Source organism: Cygnus atratus, chromosome 19, assembly GCF_013377495.2.
Source record: "Cygnus atratus isolate AKBS03 ecotype Queensland, Australia chromosome 19, CAtr_DNAZoo_HiC_assembly, whole genome shotgun sequence".
Taxonomy (NCBI): Eukaryota; Metazoa; Chordata; class Aves; order Anseriformes; family Anatidae; genus Cygnus; species Cygnus atratus.
The window spans coordinates 10,141,444-10,162,053 of record NC_066380.1 but is presented as its reverse complement, the minus strand read 5'-3'; the positions used below and the strand labels follow the sequence as shown (position 1 = coordinate 10,162,053).

General features: G+C 45.6%; 1 protein-coding gene across 6 annotated transcripts in view; it reads left to right on the top strand.

Moving 5' to 3' along the window:
• LOC118257037 (discoidin domain-containing receptor 2-like) overlaps positions 1–19,685 on the top strand; it is a 60,587-nt gene extending 40,902 nt beyond the window's left edge. For 3 of the 6 annotated variants that reach the window (XM_050714464.1, XM_050714463.1, XM_035564582.2), the window contains exons 8-18: positions 525–711; positions 4,051–4,297; positions 5,381–5,473; positions 5,963–6,120; positions 6,363–6,558; positions 7,784–8,028; positions 10,781–10,902; positions 11,272–11,469; positions 14,171–14,405; positions 15,792–15,941; positions 17,183–19,677. In XM_050714464.1, the coding sequence (XP_050570421.1) occupies positions 525–711; positions 4,051–4,297; positions 5,381–5,473; positions 5,963–6,120; positions 6,363–6,558; positions 7,784–8,028; positions 10,781–10,902; positions 11,272–11,469; positions 14,171–14,405; positions 15,792–15,941; positions 17,183–17,323 (1,972 nt within the window). In that variant the 3' untranslated portion in view covers positions 17,324–19,677. Of the gene's footprint in view, positions 1–524; positions 712–4,050; positions 4,298–5,380; positions 5,474–5,962; positions 6,121–6,362; positions 6,559–7,783; positions 8,029–10,780; positions 10,903–11,271; positions 11,470–14,170; positions 14,406–15,791; positions 15,942–17,182 lie in introns of all 6 variants that reach the window. The other 3 variants (XM_035564580.2, XM_035564581.2, XM_050714465.1) reach the window with 2 other exon arrangements.
• Positions 19,686–20,610: the final 925 nt, after the last annotated feature.

The following is a 20,610-nucleotide window of genomic DNA, read 5'->3' as shown; positions in this document are numbered from 1 at the left end:
AATAACGCTCTCCTCTTGTACAAGCAGCAATGCCAGAAATAATCCCAGTTACAACTGGCTGTGGCTGGGTGAGCTACCCATGGTCTCATTGCTCTGTTTTCTGCTTTTCTGTGCCTGTCTGCAAAACTTTTCCCAGTGGTTTCCCCACGGTAGGGAACTGGTTTCTTCTCATGCAGCTCCATGGTAAAATGCTGCAAGTAAAGGTTGCCGCTCAGAGAACATACGCCATCACTGTCTGTGGTCTCTGTTTTCCTTCTTGAGAAACTTTGTTTGTAGCTTGGCTTTGCTGTCAGTGCTTGGTATCAGTGCACAGACTCCTGCCTCTTCCAGAGCAGGGGAGGCTTTTAAAAGGCCAGTCTGAACAGAATAAATGTGATGTTGCCTGATAATAGGGAGCCAGTTCTTGTCCAGGATGTGTTAAGAGTAAACGAACAAATGTTCTGGTGCCAGCTGAAGGACCCAAGTGCTTTCCATCTGAGCTCTCCCAGCTGGGGTCTATGTAACTGTTGGCTCTTTCCTGCTAGGCACTTGTACGGTGGCCTGGGCCAGCTGACGGATGGTGTGCTGGGACTGGATGACTTCACGCAGAGCCACCAGTACCGTGTGTGGCCAGGCTATGACTATGTTGGCTGGAAGAACGAGAGCTTCAGCACGGGCTCTGTTGAAATGGAGTTTCAGTTCGACCGACCACGGAACTTCACCTCCATGAAGGTATTCAGCGTTGTCCCTCTCCAGCAGCCTGGGGTGGGCTTTGGGTCTGGGCACTTCCAGGTTACCCCTCTGGGCTCTGTCCCCAAATCCAGAGGATATAAGGTGCCCGACAGACAGCAGAAACTGCCAGAGTCAAAATTTGTGCAGGAGATATCCCAGATTTGCTGGTGTAGGTAGGTGAAGCAGTGGAACGCTTGCCTCTCCGGAGCTTGGGCACTCTCCTTTCAGTATTTGGCTTAAATAACTAAGGAATAAAAAGCAGACACCTGAAGCAGTGTTTAGGCAGCCCCTGTTGGTAATTAAGATGGATTTAGCATGCAAACTGCTTACTGTCTAAGGCCTGCCTGACCCTTGAGGTAAAGGAAGATGGTTGTGTTTCCATTTTCACCAAAAACTTCTGTGGACACCTCAGTCTGCACTTGTGCTGCGAGAACTTACTTAAAACACACAGAGGAGAAGGATGATCTGAACTTTTAAAGTCTGTAGTAAACAGCAGAATCTCTTTAAAAGGATCAGTGGCTTTTCTTGTAAAGATTTCAAATGAAGGAGAACCCACCACATCCTTAAGTAAATTGTTTTGGTGGTTACTTACCCTGGTTTTATTTTGTCTATTTTTAACTTGCAACCCCTGGCTCTTAGCCTGCTTTTGCTGGCAAAAAGTAGGAATCCTGCCTTCTCAGAAACTTTTTTGCTTCTATACTGTGACTAAATCACTTTCTTAATATTTGCTTCAGTAAACTAAATTGGCTGAACTTCTCAATGTCCTGTGAGATCCAAGATCACTTTGGTAGCTATCTTCCAATCCTTTGTTTGCCAGTACTCCTTTGGAGGTATAGAAACTGGAACTGGATGCAAGTTTTTCATCAAACTACATAAAAGAATGGTACCAATTTCCTGGCCTTGGACGATTCTTCTTTGTTTATGAATCTTGTGATCATATTAGTCCTCTTAGCCAAAGGCTAAGGAGCCAATGTTCATTAAGACTTTGGTATCGTGCTTAAAGTCGGTTCAAAGTTATTGGCTTCCAGTGCAGAAAGCATTACTTACATTTTGTTCTTGAGTTCACTGCCTTGAAATGAACCAGTCCAGCAAACCCAGACCATTGTTCAATTTATTTTGAGGAAGCTGTTTGACTTTTGCAATTCTTTTTCTCATTTCACTTATTTTATTGTTGGGGATTCTGCTCTTTCTTTCAGGTCATTCAAAAAAGTAGTGAATAACCTCGAGTGAGGAATACATACCTACTAGCAAAACACCTAGAAAAGAGTCATTTGTGCCTTTTACATTATAAGACTTACTAGTTGACAAATTTTGGTCAAATTAATATAATTCATGAATTCATATTATGCTAATTGGAGTCAGGTGTTCTACTGAGTAAATCAGATGCCTTATAAAGATCTTTCATGTAAATGCAGTGATCCTGATCAACCAAACACATAAGCTCATAAAAATAGTTATTTCATTTAGTATTTCATTATAAAACTATTGATTAGCATAAATTCTTCTTCCTTCATTATTGAATGTGAGCTGTTCAGCTGTGCATTTATTTTGCGCAGACTAGATGGTCTGTAAATACTTTTTTTTGTGTTATATCTTGATACCTGTTAGCTTCATTCCAGTCTTCTGAACTTCCCCAATATCCAAGAAAGTACTAAAAATAAATGTTAGCAAATATTGCAACTGCATTGCAAACTACTTAGGCTTGCATATTATAAAATTGGACTTCAGTAGGTGGTGTTTGGAATAGAAAGTGTCTCTGTATCAGTCCAAGACATGAACATATCCAACTCCCGTCCAAATATGGCACAGACGGTATATTGCAGACGTCAGGCTTTCCTGCCTTGTTATGGATGACTATATCTCCATATTGAATAATGTTGTCTAAGCTTCATCTGTTCTTAATCATGCTCGAATACCCTTCTTTTGTCTTCTCCCTGCTCACTAGGCCTGTTGTCCTCATTACTGCTTCACTGCTATTCACTGCAAGATTTCAGAGGCCAAGCAATTAATAGGGTTCAGAGCTGCATTCAGTTTGGAAACTGTTGTTGTCGCAGTTGCAAATACTCCACAGTCATTAGGAAATAATTTCTGGAGTCGCTAGGGAGGTTCAGACCACCGTGGCTACGAAAACAGAGGAGCAGGCTGAGGGGCACTGACGGCTTTAAGGATCATCTTATACCTTTGGTTCCTGGTCACTGGCTGCAGTGCCAAATACAGTGGTCGAGGGCTTCAGGATTGCATGGCAGAACTTAAACTGTTGTATTTACGTATTTGAAAAGGGGCAGGGCAATATTTGCATAACTGTTAGGCAGTGTAACAGCGTAAAGGATCCTTACAAGCCTCGTCTCTTTGCAAAGCCCACTTCCTTGGAAGTGCCAGAGACCTGGGAGGGTGCCACGTGTTTGCTGAGTGGTCTGCAGTGCTGCAGCCCGGGGAGGTGGAGATGTCACTTGTGCTGGAGCCTCTTGGTTTGGGTGCAGCCCAGGAGCAGGACAGGGAGAAAGTGCTGCCAGCTCCAGGGAGGGTAAGGCAAACCTCCCAAATACAGATCTGTGAAGTCAGCTCGAAAGCAGTTTGCAAGCTGCTTAGTCTGAAAGCTGAGAGTGTGGAGCCATAACTCAGAGACAGGAGAGGATGTCTATGTTTCACTGCGTTGTTAGCTTGGCAGCACAGTGATGGTGGTTTAAATTCCAGCATCGTTGACTAAACTAGTGGAGTCAGTGCGGCAAGGACAACCTGACGGTGGACTGAGCCACCAGGAGAGGTTGATGGGTGCAGGCTTACGTGACGGTATAAAGAAAACGCGGATCCTCAGTTGTCTTCAAGGTGCAACCACAGCAGAAGTGCTGTATGTCAGGGGAACCTTCTTCTCAAGGTTGCACGTATTGCTTGTTTATTTTTTGGAAGAAATTTCTTAGACTGTGGAAGCTGGAGGCTTTCTGAAAGAGGCTCGAGTCCAGGTACAGTTTTCTCTTCCCTTGTAGGATCGAGGAGAATTGATCTGATGCTTTAGAAGAGTACAGGGTTTGTTTGATCGATTTTTATATGGGCCATTTGAAGAGCATGCCAAAATGTTACCGTTGTTGTTTTTGTGTGTACAGCAAACAGCTATTTCAGAATCACTTTTTTTGCACAAATGCTCTCATTGCACACTGGGTGGATGGAGCTATGCTGGAACAAGTCACTTACTTTGGGTTAAGAGTATTCATACAGTGGGATGTTAGAAACAGAACGTCTTTGTTAACAGAATCCCTGGGGATTGAATTTGATTTCAGTAGATCTTCCTCCTATCTGACCTGGTTTTTTTTGTTGTTGTTTCGGTTTGTTTTTTTTTGCTAGGTGCATTGCAACAACATGTTTTCCAAGGGGGTGAAGATCTTCCAGAAAGTGGAGTGTCTGTTCAAACCACGCCTGATTGCAGACTGGGAGCCCGAACCTGTTGGAGTGGCAACTGTCTTAGATGACAAAAATCCCAGTGCTAGGTTTGTGACTGTCCCCCTCAATCAGCATGTGGGTAAAGCCATACTTTGCCGCTTCTACTTTGCTGACACCTGGATGATGATGAGCGAGATTTCCTTTCAGTCAGGTGAGTGCTCCTCCAGTCGAGTAGATCTTGGGGAGGGTGGAGAGCAGAAATGACAGTGGGGAGGCGCAGGACCTGTGGGCTTAGTGTAAGACAGTAAGGCACTGTGGGGCTACACAGTGGGGAGAAGGTAGCAGAAACATTGAGAGAGTTGCAAAGGCAGAAAGAAAGGTCCAGTCTACAGAGGATGCTTTTCAAGCTGATACTGATGCACATACGCAGAAATACAACCAGGGCAACCAAAAATTGGACTGTAGGACATTTCTATTTGAGGCAGTTGCCTACTGCTCAAGGGTTCGATTTTCACCTGTTTTTACTAAGCATTTTGTTATGAATAATTGAACTACATCTATAGGTAGCAATAAAGTTATCAGATTGCAGATTTATATATTTAGAAAAACAAAACCACCGCCAACAACAAAAAAAAACACAAACACAAGAGGCTGAAACTTTTGTTGCTTATGTCTTAACTATAAAACAGAAGTAAGTACCATGAGGTGCTTTGAAAAGTTCTGCAAGGGATTCGACAGAGTCTAGGAGAAAACAGCTATCACTGACGCATTAATGTTGTGGCTCTAGCTTTCTGCTCAAAGGTCCATCAGCAGCTATAGTGAGAAGACATTCCTGGAAAGGAGAGCTCTGACTGCAGCTTGTTGCTTATCTTGTTGATAGCAGCCCCTGCTGGCTGCCCTCCCTGTTACATGTGAGATTTAGGCAGGCTCTCAGTCCAGCCCAGGGTGACAATTTTTATAATCATATTTAAATGAGAAGGAAGGTGGGAGGAAAAAAAGAAGCTCTTGATTCAGTCCCTGCTGTCTGGCTGAGCTCAGGGAAGGATGCTGCATGCGCTGGCAGTTTGCTGTGGTCGGGAGGTGTGGGCTGCTCAGTGGAGAGGCTGTGCAGCCTCCTGCAGGCACACTGGGAAGTTCGGAGGGAGCAGATAACTGCTCACGTTGCTCATGATCTGCTGTGTGGGTCTCAGCCCAGTCCCACTTGGGAAGGCAGGGGTTATGGTCAGGATTGCACAGACTGCTGGCAGAAGCAGAGAGATTTTGTTGGACTGACACCTTCCCTTCCCTCCCACAGACATGGAGAGCGTAAATCCTATTTTGGTTACGGTAGCCACAAGCACAACAGATCTCCTGGAAACAGCACACAATGTTACCGAGGGCACCTGGGGTAAGGACTTCTGTCACTAAGGTCTCAAGTGTTGGGGGATTTCACAGTAACATCCTAGCTCATGTAGTGTCTCCTTCTCTGGAGACCTGGGTATGGCCTGGTTATTGCCCTTGCACACAGGGCTGAGTCTTGCAGTCCTACAAGCCTCAGCTGTGTCTTCTGGCCTAGGCGGCCTCAGAGCAAGTGGGCCGAATGCGTACATGCAGCCAGTGAAACTCTGAGAGCTGTCTGCTTTAACATGGATCCATCCAAGGAATCTGTTCCAATGCTAAGAACAGTGTGTGGTTGCAGAAGCCCTCTGCACAGTTCTTAGCTGTGAGCCTGCAAAGTGAGAATTTGTGATTAGAGCAAAATGGGAGCAGAGCTAATGTTAATGCTCTTCTGTACCAGCCTATAGAAAAGGACATGGTCTCATGGAAGTCAGCCAGCACGTATAACAACCTGTGCTTTGTTGATGGCAGATTGTTCTTAATTCCTCTGTGATTGCAGAAACCACATCTTCTGTAACCAGCACCTGGATAGGAGAGAAGGCAGATGATTCCAATACCTCCATCCTCGTGGGCTGCCTTGTGGCTATTATTCTTCTGCTCCTGATGATTATAGTCATTATTCTTTGGAAGCAGTATGTTCAGAAAAGGTTGGAAAAGGTAATACAATGGGGCTACTTTGCAGGCACAAGTTTAGTTCTAAGTATTAACCCAAAAGAGCTCTGAATTATGTGGGAAAGTACAGGGTTTTCCCTGCTCCATCTAGTAGCTAAATCTCTGTTCCCACAGCAGGGGAAGATGCAGGTCCTATCCAAGACATTACTGGAAATTGCTGCAGTTGCAGCCAGTACATTACTCAACAACTGAGCATCACCTCAGCAGTTTTTTCTCTTTTTTGGAAGGCCCCACGCCGAATCCTGGAGGAAGATGCCACAGTTCGCCTCTCCTTCTATAGCTACACCATCGCCAACAACCAGACACAGATCCACCAGTCAAATCCCACTTATGAACGTGCTTTTCCACTGGATTTGGAATATCACCAGCCAGCTACACTGCTCCATAAGCTTCCAGAGCTCTCCCAAAGTGCAGAGGATTCAGGTAATATAATCATCAGTCACCAGAAGTTAGGTATTTATTCTTTTATTATTTCCCTCACCTGTGAGTATGTGCCAGTTTTGAGTGTCTGACTAATCTTCTCTGACTACAATGCAGTACTAACCCAGGGACATAAGACAGTATTCTGAAGTTCTGAAACTTTTTAGTATGTAACCTCAGTAGATGAAGCACCAGCCCCACTAGAGGGTGGTGGCCTTTTATTATCCTCTTTAAAGATTGTTTATACGTTAGCCAGGTCATCTTCTAGGAGCTGGTTTTGGCAAGTACAGCAGCAAGTCATCGTTTGTCTCAGCCCCTTGGCAGTGGAATCACTGCCTGCAGCACTCCCAGGCTGCCCAGACTGGCTGGTGGAAGAGGCGAAGGCCTTTAGCACCTCTCCCTGCAGCAAAGGCTCTTTGAAATTCCCATAGAAAAAGCAGAGGCAAATGCAGCAGGGGGTTGTCAGTGGTGCACTGGCTTCCAGCCCGCAGGGAGCTTTTGGGTGCACACAGAAGGGAACACGTCCAAGAGGCTTTTGTACTCAGTGATGGCACTGCTGATTAACGAGTGTAAGGGCAGTGCTGCATTCCTCAAGCACCAAAAACATGCTAAGGTCCAGCATTATGCTACAGAAGGTGATTGATTTGGACTGAGTCAGGATGTGAATTTAAAGCAGAACGATAGTTCTGGGTATTACTGACCATACAGGGAGTTGATTATAAAGAGTTATCCCATGGTGTTTATGTGAATAAGCTGTAAGAGGTATAGGGTAGCATGATAACAGAGTACGTAGAAAATGGAGACTTCAATCTCCAGAGAGGAATCTAGAGCAAGTTTGATGTTGCAAGCAACATTCCATACGTCAGGTAAAAGGAACAGATCAAATTTAGGATGAATCAGAAACAAGTAACCACTTTAGACTCATGCCTCCATGTCTGGACAAGAACTTTAGCTCTCTGGATAGATCAGGGAGCTGATTAACACAAATTCACTCACAACTCACAGGCATTTGTTCTGGAGTTGGAAGAAGTGCAGCTCGTCCTGGTTTAAGCCCTAGTTAAAACAAAGTGCAGTCTTCCATCTCGATGTACGCTGGTGTAAGGTTAACAGGCGTGCAGCTGGGCTTAGTTCCCAAAGGTCTGCAGAGTTCAGAGGAGTGGAAGCCAGGTTATACTGGTTTTAAGGGAGCGAGAGTGTCTGACTCCCCCTGTCTTTGTTTTTTCCTCAGTGTGCAGCGGGGACTATGCTGAGCCTGACCTGACCAAGTCTACGCCTCACCAAGGCTTTCAGAACAATGTTCCTCACTACGCTGAAACGGATATTGTCCACCTCCAAGGCGTGACAGGCAACAACATGTATGCAGTCCCAGCCCTCACTGTGGATTCACTTACCAAGAAGGACATCTCAGTAGGTGAATTCCCACGGCAGCAGCTACGACTCAAGGAGAAGCTGGGAGAAGGGCAGTTTGGAGAGGTACAGCCATTCTCTTCCATGCTTTCTCTAACAGGAAGGAGTTGAGTGGCACAGTGAATCCTCTCAGCTGCCTCTCTGGCACAGCTGCACACTGGGGGACCTGCATCCCAGTATTGTATTTAGTACATGTCCTTGCTCTAGAGTCGTAGAATGGTTTGGGTAGGAAGGGACCTCTAAAGATCATTGAGTTCTAACCCCCCCGCCATGGGCCGGGACACCTTCCCCTAGACCAGGTCGCTCAGTTACACTGATGTCCTTTAGGGTAGGCTTCAGAGAGCCCAGTTCTGCACCTCTGAGGCTACTGCCCGGTGCTGTGTGTGAGTCTTTCATAGCAGATGAGCTTTACATACATGGGTTGTTTGCTGCCTCTATCCTTATTTATGGCCCTATAGAAAAGGCCTGGGAGTGTGAGTTCAGACTGTTTCATGCTCTACCACAGACACCTCAAATGTGTGATTAATGTCAACTCTAGCAGTGATTCCAACCAAAGCAGACTCATCCTGGGTGTAAAAAGAGCTTTCACGTTAACAGGTGGACATTCTGATGGGGCTCTGCACGTTGGCCCTGGCCAAGACAGACACTGCCCAGGCACTGTGGTGCCCTTGCATATTTTCTGGCATCACTGCTTGCTCAAGCCCCAGTCTGTGTCAGAAGCCTCAGGCAGCATGATACACGCATCTGTCTCCTGCCAAGCTTTCTTTACTCCTTGGGCCTCTTTTGTTTTCCCCTCTTTTTTTCTTCACTCCCTGCTTTGTGTCCACACATTACTGAGCCAGATTTTCCCCTCGTTTGCTCCCTCTTCCTCTCTCTTTTATCCTCCCCAGCTTTTTCTCAAACACAACCTTAAAAATTCTGTTTGCTACATTTTGGCAAAGCACAGCTCTTTACTGACTGCTTTCTCGTCTGTGGATGTCCATACTTTTCATTCAATACTTTTAGTTCCTTCCTACTGACAGCACACTTTCGCTGTCCCCCTCACTTCTTTCTGGATCAATCAGAGTACTGGAAAGGTGCTAACATCCTCAATCTCTTCACCTGGCTGTCAGTGCAGCCCCTTTTGTGGTGTGAATCCTGCTGTCTTGGTTTGTACTCCAAAAATGAGAGGGTTTTTTTTTTCTCTCACTGTTTTGCTTCTGTTTTTTCTTTCCTACTCATTCCTTTCCTTCTAATAACTGTCAAAGCTTTCTCCTCCTCCTCCTTTGTGTTGTTAAACAGCAGCAGACAGGCTCTCCATCCCCGTTTTCCTTGGAGTTTGATTCATGGCCTGTGTCTTTCCTTGCGTCACAGGCTCTTTTCCTCATTTTTGCAAATATGCTGCGTCACTGTGCTTCCTTCTCTGCTTCTCACCTTTGTAGTCTCACCAAACTGGTCATCATCCTATGCTCTGCTCCTCTGCTCTGGCTTAGCATGCAATTTTGCTTCTAGCAACATGGCTCATTCATGCTTTTTTCACCTCTCACCCAGGGCTTCCATAACTTTCAAGGCATTTTTTCTGCTCCTAACTTTCTGCTTTCTGGACTCAGTGATACACTATGAGCACTTACAATACAAGCTCTCAGCACCATGGCTCTCTTTCTTATTCCTGGCTTGTACAGCTGGTCTCTACTTGATGTTGTTGCTAGACTTCCAGAATTTAAGGAGAGTGAGTCTCGTGACTGTACTTTCACCCCAGCAAATTTCATTCTCCATGTAACTGCAGCAGCCTTTTTGTACTTCTGTTTCTGAATTGTAGCTTTATCCATTTTCTATGCTGTCTCCTCTTTCTCTTCACCATGTTTCTTGCATAAGTTCTTGGTGCATTGTTAAATATATAAACAATATAACATATATATGTGATATAAAATTAAGCTCCCATTATGTTCACCTTTCTGCTAGCACATCTGGTCTGCTCCCCTCCTTCAGTCCTTTTTCCTATCCTGCACACTCAGTTTGTCTGTTTTACCTACTCCAGCATTTCTTGCCCAGTTCTCCTCTTAAATGTGCATTCTGATAACTTCTTAAGCAAATGTTTTATTGCATCCCTTCCCCCACCTTCTCTTTTATACAACCCTGGCAGTAATTTCATGTCTTTACTGTTATTTTTTTTTTTTTGATCTGAAGAAACTTTGGATTCTGTGCTTCCCTAAGAGCATTCACCTCTTCACCTTTGAGTACATTTGCAGGTGAGGTGTTCACACCACACACACACATGCACTACTCCCCTTTTTTCTGGAATTAAAGGTATTTGGAAAGCTGTCGGTAATTTCTGGACGCTCCTCAGTTAAGTCTGAGCAGTGACTCAAGCGAGGCTAGGCTGCAGGACAGTTCTGTACGTGTACAGCTGTTGTGATGTGCTATACATGCCAAATGTGCTGCAGCCACGTTGTCTGCATGCACATGCATCGTAACGCAGACAGCTCCAGGCACAGTGCCCTTCCTGAATATCTCCAGTGCTTGCTCGGCAAATTGGACCCCCCAGTCATGTACTGAGCCGTTGGTACGCATGTGGAGTAAATTCAATGCCGTGCGGAAAACATTAGGCTGCAATCCATGTCTGTTTCTACATTGTGGGCTATATAGTGTACACACACAGTCTTGTCCAGGATTTTTGGCTGATCTGTGGGCTATTTGTCATCAGAACGATGTCACTTCCATTAGATCATTCACTTGGCCATTCTGCCAGTGCTGACCAAATTGATGACCTCAATGTGTCGTCGTTTTGCTCTGGCTTTCTGCGTGTGCACGCTCTCATAGCTGCCATTGCTTTCTGCAGGTGCACCTCTGTGAAGCTGATGGCCTGCTGGAGTTCCTGGGGGTCTCTTCTTCAGAATTCACTCACCAGCCGGTTCTAGTAGCAGTGAAGATGCTAAGATCAGATGTCAACAAAACAGCCAGGTAAGTACATCCCCAATGCCAACCACCTGAGAAGGAAAGCAAATACTCCCCAGGCAACAGTTTCACGTGGTTTAACACTATTGACTCTGTAAGAGAGAAGCCTCGGAGTGTACTGAGTGTTTGTGTAAGGAACAGGATGTAAGCAGAGAGCTGACGGTAGGAACAGACGATGTCAAACTGAAATGCTGTATTAATCCTGTTTTCTGGGGAAGGGGTAGATGCTGCACACAAGCCCAGAACCATCTCTCAGACTCACTGTATGCAGATGTGTAAAAGTCTGTGTGGTCAGGGACTTCCTACATGCTGCTTCTGCTTTCTTTAAACCAAGGAATAGTTTAGGACTCAAACCTCCATTTTCTATTTTACAAGAAATGATTTCCTGAAAGAGATCAAAATCATGTCACGGCTGAAGAACCCAAATATCATCCGGCTTCTGGGGGTGTGCGTGCGTGATGACCCACTGTGTATGATAACAGAGTACATGGAGAATGGAGACCTCAATCAGTTCCTGTCGCAGAGGGAGATCTACAGTAAATTTGCAATTTCAAACAACATTCCCTGTGTCAGGTAAGAGGAGCTGCCCATGTTTAGGATGAATTGGTGATACAGAGCTGCCAGTTTCTTGTGCTGTGCTTTCCAGGCAGTGACCTTCCAGCCTGGCCACTGCCACAGCACATAGTGTGGGCACTAGTCCCACTTTGCGTGGGACATTGTTCTTGAGGCCTCCAGAGATGCATGCTCCTGTGAAGTGTCCCTGACTGGGGGCTGTTCTAGTCACAGTGACCATCTGACATACGTTGTTTACTGATGTACCCATCCGTTTACATTAGTGGGCTTGCATCAAATACTTCATTAAGTGGCAAACCAGATGCATTACAGCTAGAGTTTTGGGATGAAAATCAAGAATTTCTCTTAGGCTTTTGAGATGTTTTGTACATTCTCTGGATGCCTAAAAAATATTACATAAGGGAAGCTGAGTGTGGAGCTTCATTGAAGGAAAGATTTCATCAGCTGACAGAAGGAGAATATTTCACTGGCAAAGACAAATGTTTTCTGCCTGCAGTGGCGCTTATCTCCCTCCTCCGTGGAAGGATTAAATCTAACATGAAAACATCTCTACTGTTGCAGAAATTCGTTCCTCACAGATGAGAGTTGCACATACAGCTATCATGTACTCAGCTTGAGTAAAGAAAACTGACCAGAAATCACTGCATTGCTTAGCCTTTGGCACGTATGCCCACAAAGAAATTAATTTATTTATAGTTAAAGAGCTAGGCAGTTAGGCAGAGCAAGTTCTGTTGATGGACTGGACAAGAGATATCTGTCTTACCATGTCTAGACAACACCCCTGCTTCTGCCAGTAGCTGGCAGTGGTTAGTGGTCCTGTCTGGGAATGTTGAACAGGCAACAGAGTCATGACACACCAGGAGCTGCTGTAGGATGGGAGAGGATTTACATCTGAGTTGATGCGTGTTCCAGCTCTCTCCAGTCTCCTGTCTCTTCCACACAATTGAAAGAGCTTTCACATCTAGACTCGGTTTCTCTTTTTTTTTCCTGGCCATAGCTTTGGACTATCTTTTTTCTTCTCCTCCTCACCCCTCATCTGACTTCAGCACTGGCATTCACGGGGTTCTTCCCTGCTTTCCATTACTTGGCCCTACCCATAAGTTTTCCTTTCTCTTCCAGCTGCTCTTTCAGCCTCTCCTTTTGTCCCTCCCAACCAGATAGAGTTTCACGTTAAAGGAAGCCTGTGTGGCTGGCTCAGATATCTGTCTGTGTAGGAGTTAGTTACTGATATTGAAATGAATCCCCCTGCCAAAAAGTGCAGCTTGTCTCTCTGCCAGTTCCTATGGGTGTCTGATTGATGTGGCAAGGTCCAGCTTGTCCGTACAGCTCTTCAGTGTTTGAAATGCATCTCCCACTGCCTCTCTGGCTATGTAGCAAGTCGTGAAGATGAGTCTGCTGAGAAGTGTCTGCTCCTCTGTACGCAGAGCTGCATGCTCTGGGCACTGGGAGCCAGAAGAGAGCTACTGGCAAGGCCTGTCAGAATGCAGAGGGGATGGGGTGGACTGGGCATCTTGGATTGGAAGAGGAGCATCGCCAAGCAGGGAGACAAGGCAGCAGCTGATCAGGGGGAAGGGAGAAGGTAGGACCTGGAGGCTAAGCCCCCTCTAAAGCAGAAAGCCAACAGCCAGGTTAACAAGGTAAAAGTGGGTGCCGGAGTTCCTTCTCTGGGGACACGATGGCTCCATGCAGATCAGGAGAAGCATTGAGCTCACAATAGGACAGGGCTGAGTGTCACCTGCCTGAGCCATGGTGGTCACAGCTGGGAGGGAAGTAGTGCCCAGGCCCCCCGGCTGGTGCTGTGTCAGGGGAAAAGGGCTGCCTCTGAAGCTCTGTAGCAGCAGCTTAGCTGTTGATTAGAACAGGTAGATTGGATATGTTATCATTAGGTATATCATTTAATTTAGATAAAATGGTAAAGCTTCTGTCATTGCCACCAGAACACTGAGTAAGGCTTTTTTTTTCTTGAGCTTTACAGAGAAATACTAACTGTGAACAGTTCATTAGATTTGTTTTGACAAGTGCTTGTTTATATGAAGTGTTTGAGCATGCACAGTGGGAAAGAAGCTGGGCATCGCAAAATAGTGGTGTGTGAAGAATGCTGAAAATCAGGTGGTCCAAATTCTGTCTGTGTATTGTGCAACTTTTTATTAAAACTATCTTCATTTTGGTAATGGGAAAATTGAAATTTTAACAAATGGAAAATACATCAGTTTACATATTTAGTTATATTAAACATAAAAAGTAAGTTCTCTTTAATGTTATGTCACATGCTTACTAATACAAGTATGTGATAATGATGGTTTGAAATACTAAACTAAGCAATTTTTAAGACTTGAAATTCTGAGATTGTACAGCTTCATTTTTCCTGGCTTTCTATGGAAAGTTGGTACTTTGTTGCGTGATCTCTTTGAAAATCTTGATATTAATGCTTGATATTAAATACCTAAGGGATGTCAAATGCTAAGGGCCCTGAATTTCAGGGACAGGTTGTCTGTTCTTGCTTCTGCAGCTCAAGAACTTGGCCTAGCCTGGCAGGTTGGGATGTTAGTGCCCTAGACAGTTTAGTTTCGCTGTTAGGGCAAAAAAATAAAATGTCAGGTCACTGTAGTACATCAAAGGCAAGATAAAGCAGTAAGAAATGCCAAGGAAGAGTTGAGTGCCAAGAAATGTACTGACTTTGGTTTGTCATCTTTCAATGCAGCTACTCTAACCTGCTGTACATGGCCACCCAGATTGCCTCTGGAATGAAGTATTTAGCATCTCTGAACTTTGTGCACAGAGACCTGGCAACTCGCAACTGCCTGGTGGGGAACAACTACACCATCAAGATTGCAGACTTTGGCATGAGCAGAAATCTTTACAGTGGAGATTACTACCGTATCCAGGGCAGAGCGGTGCTGCCGATACGTTGGATGGCCTGGGAAAGCATCCTCCTGGTAGGCACTGCACAAAACCATTCTGTCTCCCTTCCTCTGGTTCTCACTATACCCCCTGAATTTGTAACATGTATGTATAACGGTCTTTACAGCTACAGATGGCGTCTGGTGAGTTGTCTGTTGGGTTGTGTTGGACATATCTAAATCTAATAGCCTGGAAAAGGACGTTGCCCTTGCAAATACAGCACAGATTATCTGGAGCCTAATTTGTGTTCTGTTTCTGACATTCAGGATTCCTGCTGGAATCATAAGCAACTCGCCTTTCTGAGCTTGCTTCCCCAGCTGTGAAGCCTGGAGGGGCAGGAACAAAATTTGACGAGCATCAAGTGCCAAGTCTGGGCTTGAGGTTGGGGTTTTGTTTTGTGTTTAAGGGTCCTGCTGGCTCCCCTCAGGAGATTGTTCAACAACCCAAACACACCCAATCCAGAGGCGATTCCTAGTATTCATCCCAATATTTCTTTCTCAAACAAGTCATTAGGTCATGTAGTTATACTTCCTTACAATTTTTCTATGTACTTGGAGGGGGTATTGTAATTATGGCTGCCATAAAGGCTGATGGGCCTAAACTTTTCTAAGTTCACCCTCTTTTCATGGCTACAGCTTCATCTAGACTATAAATCACTCCTCTCCTTTCTTGTGTGAATATCTTCCAAACCTTTGCAGGCTACCAGGGTTGCCAGATAAGCCTGGACAGTCCGGGTCTGGGCTGTTTTCTGACAAAACAGGCCCTCCAGCCCCCGATTGTTGTGTGTTATTTTGTGAGCAATCTTTAGCTTCTTTTTCCTTCAGAAACATATTGTTCCAAACACATCCAGTTTGGGCGCATTTTTTTAAAGACAGAAAACAGGGCAGAGAGCTGACTGTCACCAACTTTGACATGTGCAAAGATCAAAATTATCCTGGCCTTCCTCTAAGAGTCTGTTTCAGCTCTGCTTTCACCCCTAGGGCTTTGCTTCTTGTTCAAAGGTTTTCCTGTGCTGCACTGCTGTGCTTTGGGTGGAGGTATGCAGCAGCTCTCCACCCCGCTGCCACAGCCCACAGCATTGTGCTACTGCTGGAGGCAAATGCAGACTTCCTCAGGAGGGATGGTAGTCTCTAGCTTTCTCTAACACTTTCCCCCTGTTTCAAGAGGTTTGCCCCAGTGAAAGCTGCACCTTATTAGGGACCGTGGGTCCACAAAGACATGGTGCTCCTGCCCTGCAAAGCAGCAATGTCGTGCTTTGGTCCCTTTGTGCATTGCTCAGAGCAGCTCACCTGCTCTACTGTCTTTACGGAGAGTGTTTTCCCAGGTGTGAATCCTTGTGTTTAGAGAGAGCAGACTGAAATAGCCTTTGCCAAATATGCACTGTGAGCAAACCAGGCTTACGACATCCTTTCTGTTCACAGGGCAAGTTCACCACTGCCAGTGATGTCTGGGCATTTGGGGTCACCCTCTGGGAGATGTTCATACTGTGTAAGGAGCAACCTTACAGCCTCCTCTCAGATGAGCAAGTCATCGAGAACACAGGAGAGTTCTTCCGGAGCCAGGGAAGGCAGGTAAGAAAGCAAATGTGACTTCTTCCTTCACTTGACCTTGATTGCATCCAAACTGATCTCCTTGGGACCCTTCTGCTGGCCTTACATCATCTGCAAAAGTCCCTGCTTCTATTACTCATCTTTTCAAATGTGTCCTACCTCTCTTGCCCTTCGTCCAGGCTCATTGGACTGGCTTTCCTCTCTTGGAGTCCCACTGGAAGAGCCTCCTGGCTTGTCCGGTGCTTCTTCCATGCTATAAGCCACTTCTGTTTCAATCTGCCTTTGCACTGTCCTCCTTAGCTTTTCTGGGCTGTCCTACGCAAACCTTTTGCTCTTTTGCTTTGTCAGTTTTCTCTGCCCTTAGTGTTTCCTCTAAAAGACAAGGAAGCACTCACTGAGGTGGGGAAGGAGGAATTGCTAGTACCCAGGGGTTAGATACTCCTTGTGATATCTCCATCTATGCTGAGGAGCTCTTGGCCATCCCTAGTTGCTGAAAGGCTTTTCTGTCTCATTATCCTCTGTTGCTCCAGGCAGGAGTGTACAGCCCACTGTTGTTGCCTTCGTATCCTTTAACAGAAATATCAGTGACGATGGTAAATAGAGCATGACAATGCAGCACCACTGAAGATCGCTGTGCCCCAAGAGTGGATGTCCAGTTGTTACTCTTCTCCCCACATTGACATTTAGTACCAAATAAGTTAAAGGATTAAGGGAAATGAAATAATGCAAGGTTTTATTCATTGTCTCCCAGATATTAATGATCTAGTGAAGAGTCTAAAAGATCAGTGTATTGAAATGAGAGGGAAGAAAAAAAAAATCACCAACCTGTGCTGTAGATAAGCTCTAAAAGGTGTTTTTTTCTGTCTCTGCTAACAAGCTGTCACGATGCTTAGAAAGCCTCATGGGTTGTCTACGGTGAGTGAAAGTATTTGGATTTTATTGTGGTAAATTTGGTTTTGGTTTGTGTTTTTCTGTCACTTGGAACACAAATCTCTCTGAAGCATTCATGTTTCCTGTGGGACAAAGGACCGTTTTATGACCGGCTCATCAAACAAGTTGGCAAAGTGTCTGCAGTGCCATCTGAGGTGGTGTCGCAGCTCCATGCAGGCTTCGCTGCCAGATTCACGCTTAATGGATTTCAAACATTGCATGGCTGCTGTGTCTTGTAACGCCTAGACTGAAGCTGTCCTGTGGTTTTCATTTAGTCAAGGTTTGATTCTTTTAAAGAGCAAACACTGAACTTGCTGTATTCTTCTTTTCAGATCTATCTCTCCCAGACTCCTCTGTGCCCTAACCCTGTGTTTGACCTGATGCTGAAATGCTGGAGCAGGGATATAAAAGATCGTCCCACTTTTGACATGATTCACCACTTCCTGCTAGAACAAATGGAATCAAACATTTGACTCCAGAAAAAGAGACAAACTGTTGAGAACAGAGTGACTCTGGTGTCTCTTTGCCTGTACCTCACAGGAAGATGGTCAGGCCACCTTGCTCTCCTCCCTTGACTGTACCGTATTTAATTGAGACGTCCATGGCAGCTGCTCGTTCTATTGGCCATGGTCTGACGCGCAGGACCAGAGGATCTCATTTGGTTGAAAAATCATCTCCTCTTCTGAATCATTTCCTGGGAATACTGTGAGAGGGGTTTTGTTAGATACCCACACACCTTTGGGAAAGACGAATGAGTAAAACTTTACAAGGGACTTGGAGCTCTCTCCTGGTTGGAACAGAAAGGTGCCAGCCTGAGTGAGAGCCACAATTCAAGAACAGATTTGTAGAAGTAAAGACTTCAGTCTTCTAAAACTATTCCATTAAATCAAATGGAAGTCTTGTGCACATTAGCAAGTGTTTCTGTAGGCTCTTGCTAGAGATGATATGTATAGTAAGAAACTAGAACTGACTAGAGCTAGGAAATGGTTTAACAGACTTGAGAACTGACGGAGCTGGATTTAGCAACCCTTTGGAAGTAATGCTACCAGGGTCTACGGAGGATGCTGATAGAGTCCAAGATCATGTTCTTTTTTCCTGTGGTTGTTAAGCACTGCTTTTGTTATATATGTGCATTTTCCCCACACTGGATTTTTTTTCTAGAAAAAAGAAAATTAAAAAAATGAATGTTAAAGGTCATAGGAAGGTCACTACAGAAGATCTTCTCTTGACCTGCAAATTAAGGCTAGGGTAGGGAGTTTGTATTGAAAAGTAGCTGATACTGTACTACTGTCACTACGTAGATTTATTAGCCTAATGAACTTGTAGCCACAATGGACTGATGTGCAATTAATCCTGTATAAGTACCCATTAATATGAGATCTCTAAGTCGATGCTGTTAAGTGTGCAGGGGGAACTTAGATTTGGTGAAAGCGAATGGCTGAGAGCAGCACCCGCTATGTCACTTGTCATAGCTCACGTGAGAGGAGAAGGAACAGGGCACGTGCCATCGCCGGCACGCACCTGCGCACACACTCGGATTTATTTCTAGCATCTGCAGTCCCTCTTCAGGTCTGCAGCAGGTTTAGCGCTGTCAGCCAGGCAGATGCACTTCGGCCCAGGCTCTGTTACTGCTGTGATCAAATCTGGCATCAGGGTGGGACTGCCACATCCCGCCAGTTCTGATCAGGGTGGCTTTGCGTCTGATTTTGGATGCTTCCTGTACAACACGAGACAACTTATTCCTTGAACCGGGGTTGTCTTTTTGTTTGCTGTGTCACAAATGGCTCGTTCTCTGGAGTATTTTATAGGGCTCTGAAATACCCTTGGAGTGGGTCAGAGAATTCAGCTTGTTTCTACAGTACATCCATTGTGGATTTATCAGGTGCCTGGGGAATACTCTGCTGTTCCCTTTGTAACTGTTTAGCAAGATATTACGGACCAAACTGAGTATTTCATAAGCTGGGAGGTTAAAGTTCAGCACTTTTTGTTTTGTTTTGTTTTATTTTTATTTTTCCAAACAGCATCCAGTATAACATGTATTTCCAGTAAAGGTTATAAAGATAATTCCTATCTTGGCCAGAAGCATAGTGTTCACTGTGCTACAAGCTACATAGTGTCTGTGCTACGAGCTCTGTAAGCGGACACCGCTGACGGAGGGAATGCCAAAACAGCTCTAATAAGAGGATAATTATGGCTGTTACGTTGAAAGAGAAAACCTGCCCATGCGTTGGCAGACGCCAGGACTGAGTGTGCTGTGTCTGCTTCCCAGGCAGAACAAAGCTGGTCCTGAAGCTTCCCAGCTACCGCCGGTTGTCCTGCTGCAGGTCGGTGTGGGAGTCCCCGGACTGCATGTAGGCGTCATGGTCTGGGCTGGTCCTCTGAGCAGCCTTCACGTGATGGAGCATGAGGCATCTCACGCCCTGCAAGGGCTGCATGGGCTCGGATGGCTCTCACCACAAAGCAGGTGTTTGTCCCCTTCAACCTGAAGGGGCCCCAGGTGGGCTGCTGCTGCCACACGTGTGTGCCATAAGTGCCTGGCGTGGGTGACAGGAGTCAAAGCTGTTGTGGTCATGTATGCAGCCATGCACTGGTGGCTGGCGAGCCACGCGTTGGTGTTATTGCTGGAGAGTTTCCATCCTGTCCTGGAAAACAGACCCGAGTAATACACAGCCATGTGCGTGATCTCCTCTGTTTTGGAGTTCAGAGGTACCAGAACGCTGTAATGTCACCTGGTGGGCTTTGTCCTTCTGTTATGTCAGGACGTGCTGTTCCTCCACTGACATACTGACATACGAAGTTTCTCTCATATCAATAAATTCTAATGATAACCTTGACAAAAGTGAATTTCTGCTTATTTTTTTTATTTTACCTAGGTCTAGGTGACTGCACTGAGGACAGATATTTTGGTGTGACTGTTCAATAACTTTGGTAAGTCTGCGACCCCAGGTTTGGAAGGAGCAGCCAGTGCAATGCAGCTGCTGTTCCAAAAGGAGCGGACTTTGGAGGAACTTTATGAAAGCGTTGGCAGGGTGGCCTGAGCCCCAGGGAGCCGAGAGGGCTAGTGGGACCCAGAGTGGCCTGGGGTCACTGTTCAGTGCTGTGAATATGGTGCTGTGTTTCCTTAAGCAATTTTTTCATATTCTTATTAAATTCAAAGGATGATCTGGGTTGGGAGAGACCTTTGTAGGTCTCTAACCCAATCAGCCTCTAAAAACAGCTAACTTCAAAGCTGCGTTGGGCTGCTCAGCACCGTGCACAGCTGGGCTTTGAAGGTCCCCAAGGATGGAGATGTGGGCACCTGCTCTGACCCTGCCCCAGGGCTGCACTGCTCCTGTGGGGAAGAATTTTCTCCTTACGTCCAGTCGGCCTTCCCCTCAGGGCAACTTGAGCCTCTTGCCCCTCATCTTCCACTGAGAAGTCATCGTACCCCTCGCGGCCCCATCCACCCTGCAGAGCTGGGGATGCTGTGCAGTTCTGTCCCCACAGAGTTCAGGTACTGGGGCAAACTCATATTTATAAGGTCTGGAAACTCCAGATCTCCCAAAATGTTGAGGTGCCAAGAGCAGGAGTCAAAGCAGCACATCTGTCTTCTCAGGTGCAATTTTGAGTAGAGTACTGGCACCTGAACAGATGAGAACAATGCTGGAATACTCCAATTTCTGGTTAGTATCTTTGAGGTCTTGAAATGATTGTGCTGGCCATGTGGCTGGAGTTCTTCCAGACCACAGAGGGACACTGGCAATGAGCCAGGCTCACTCCT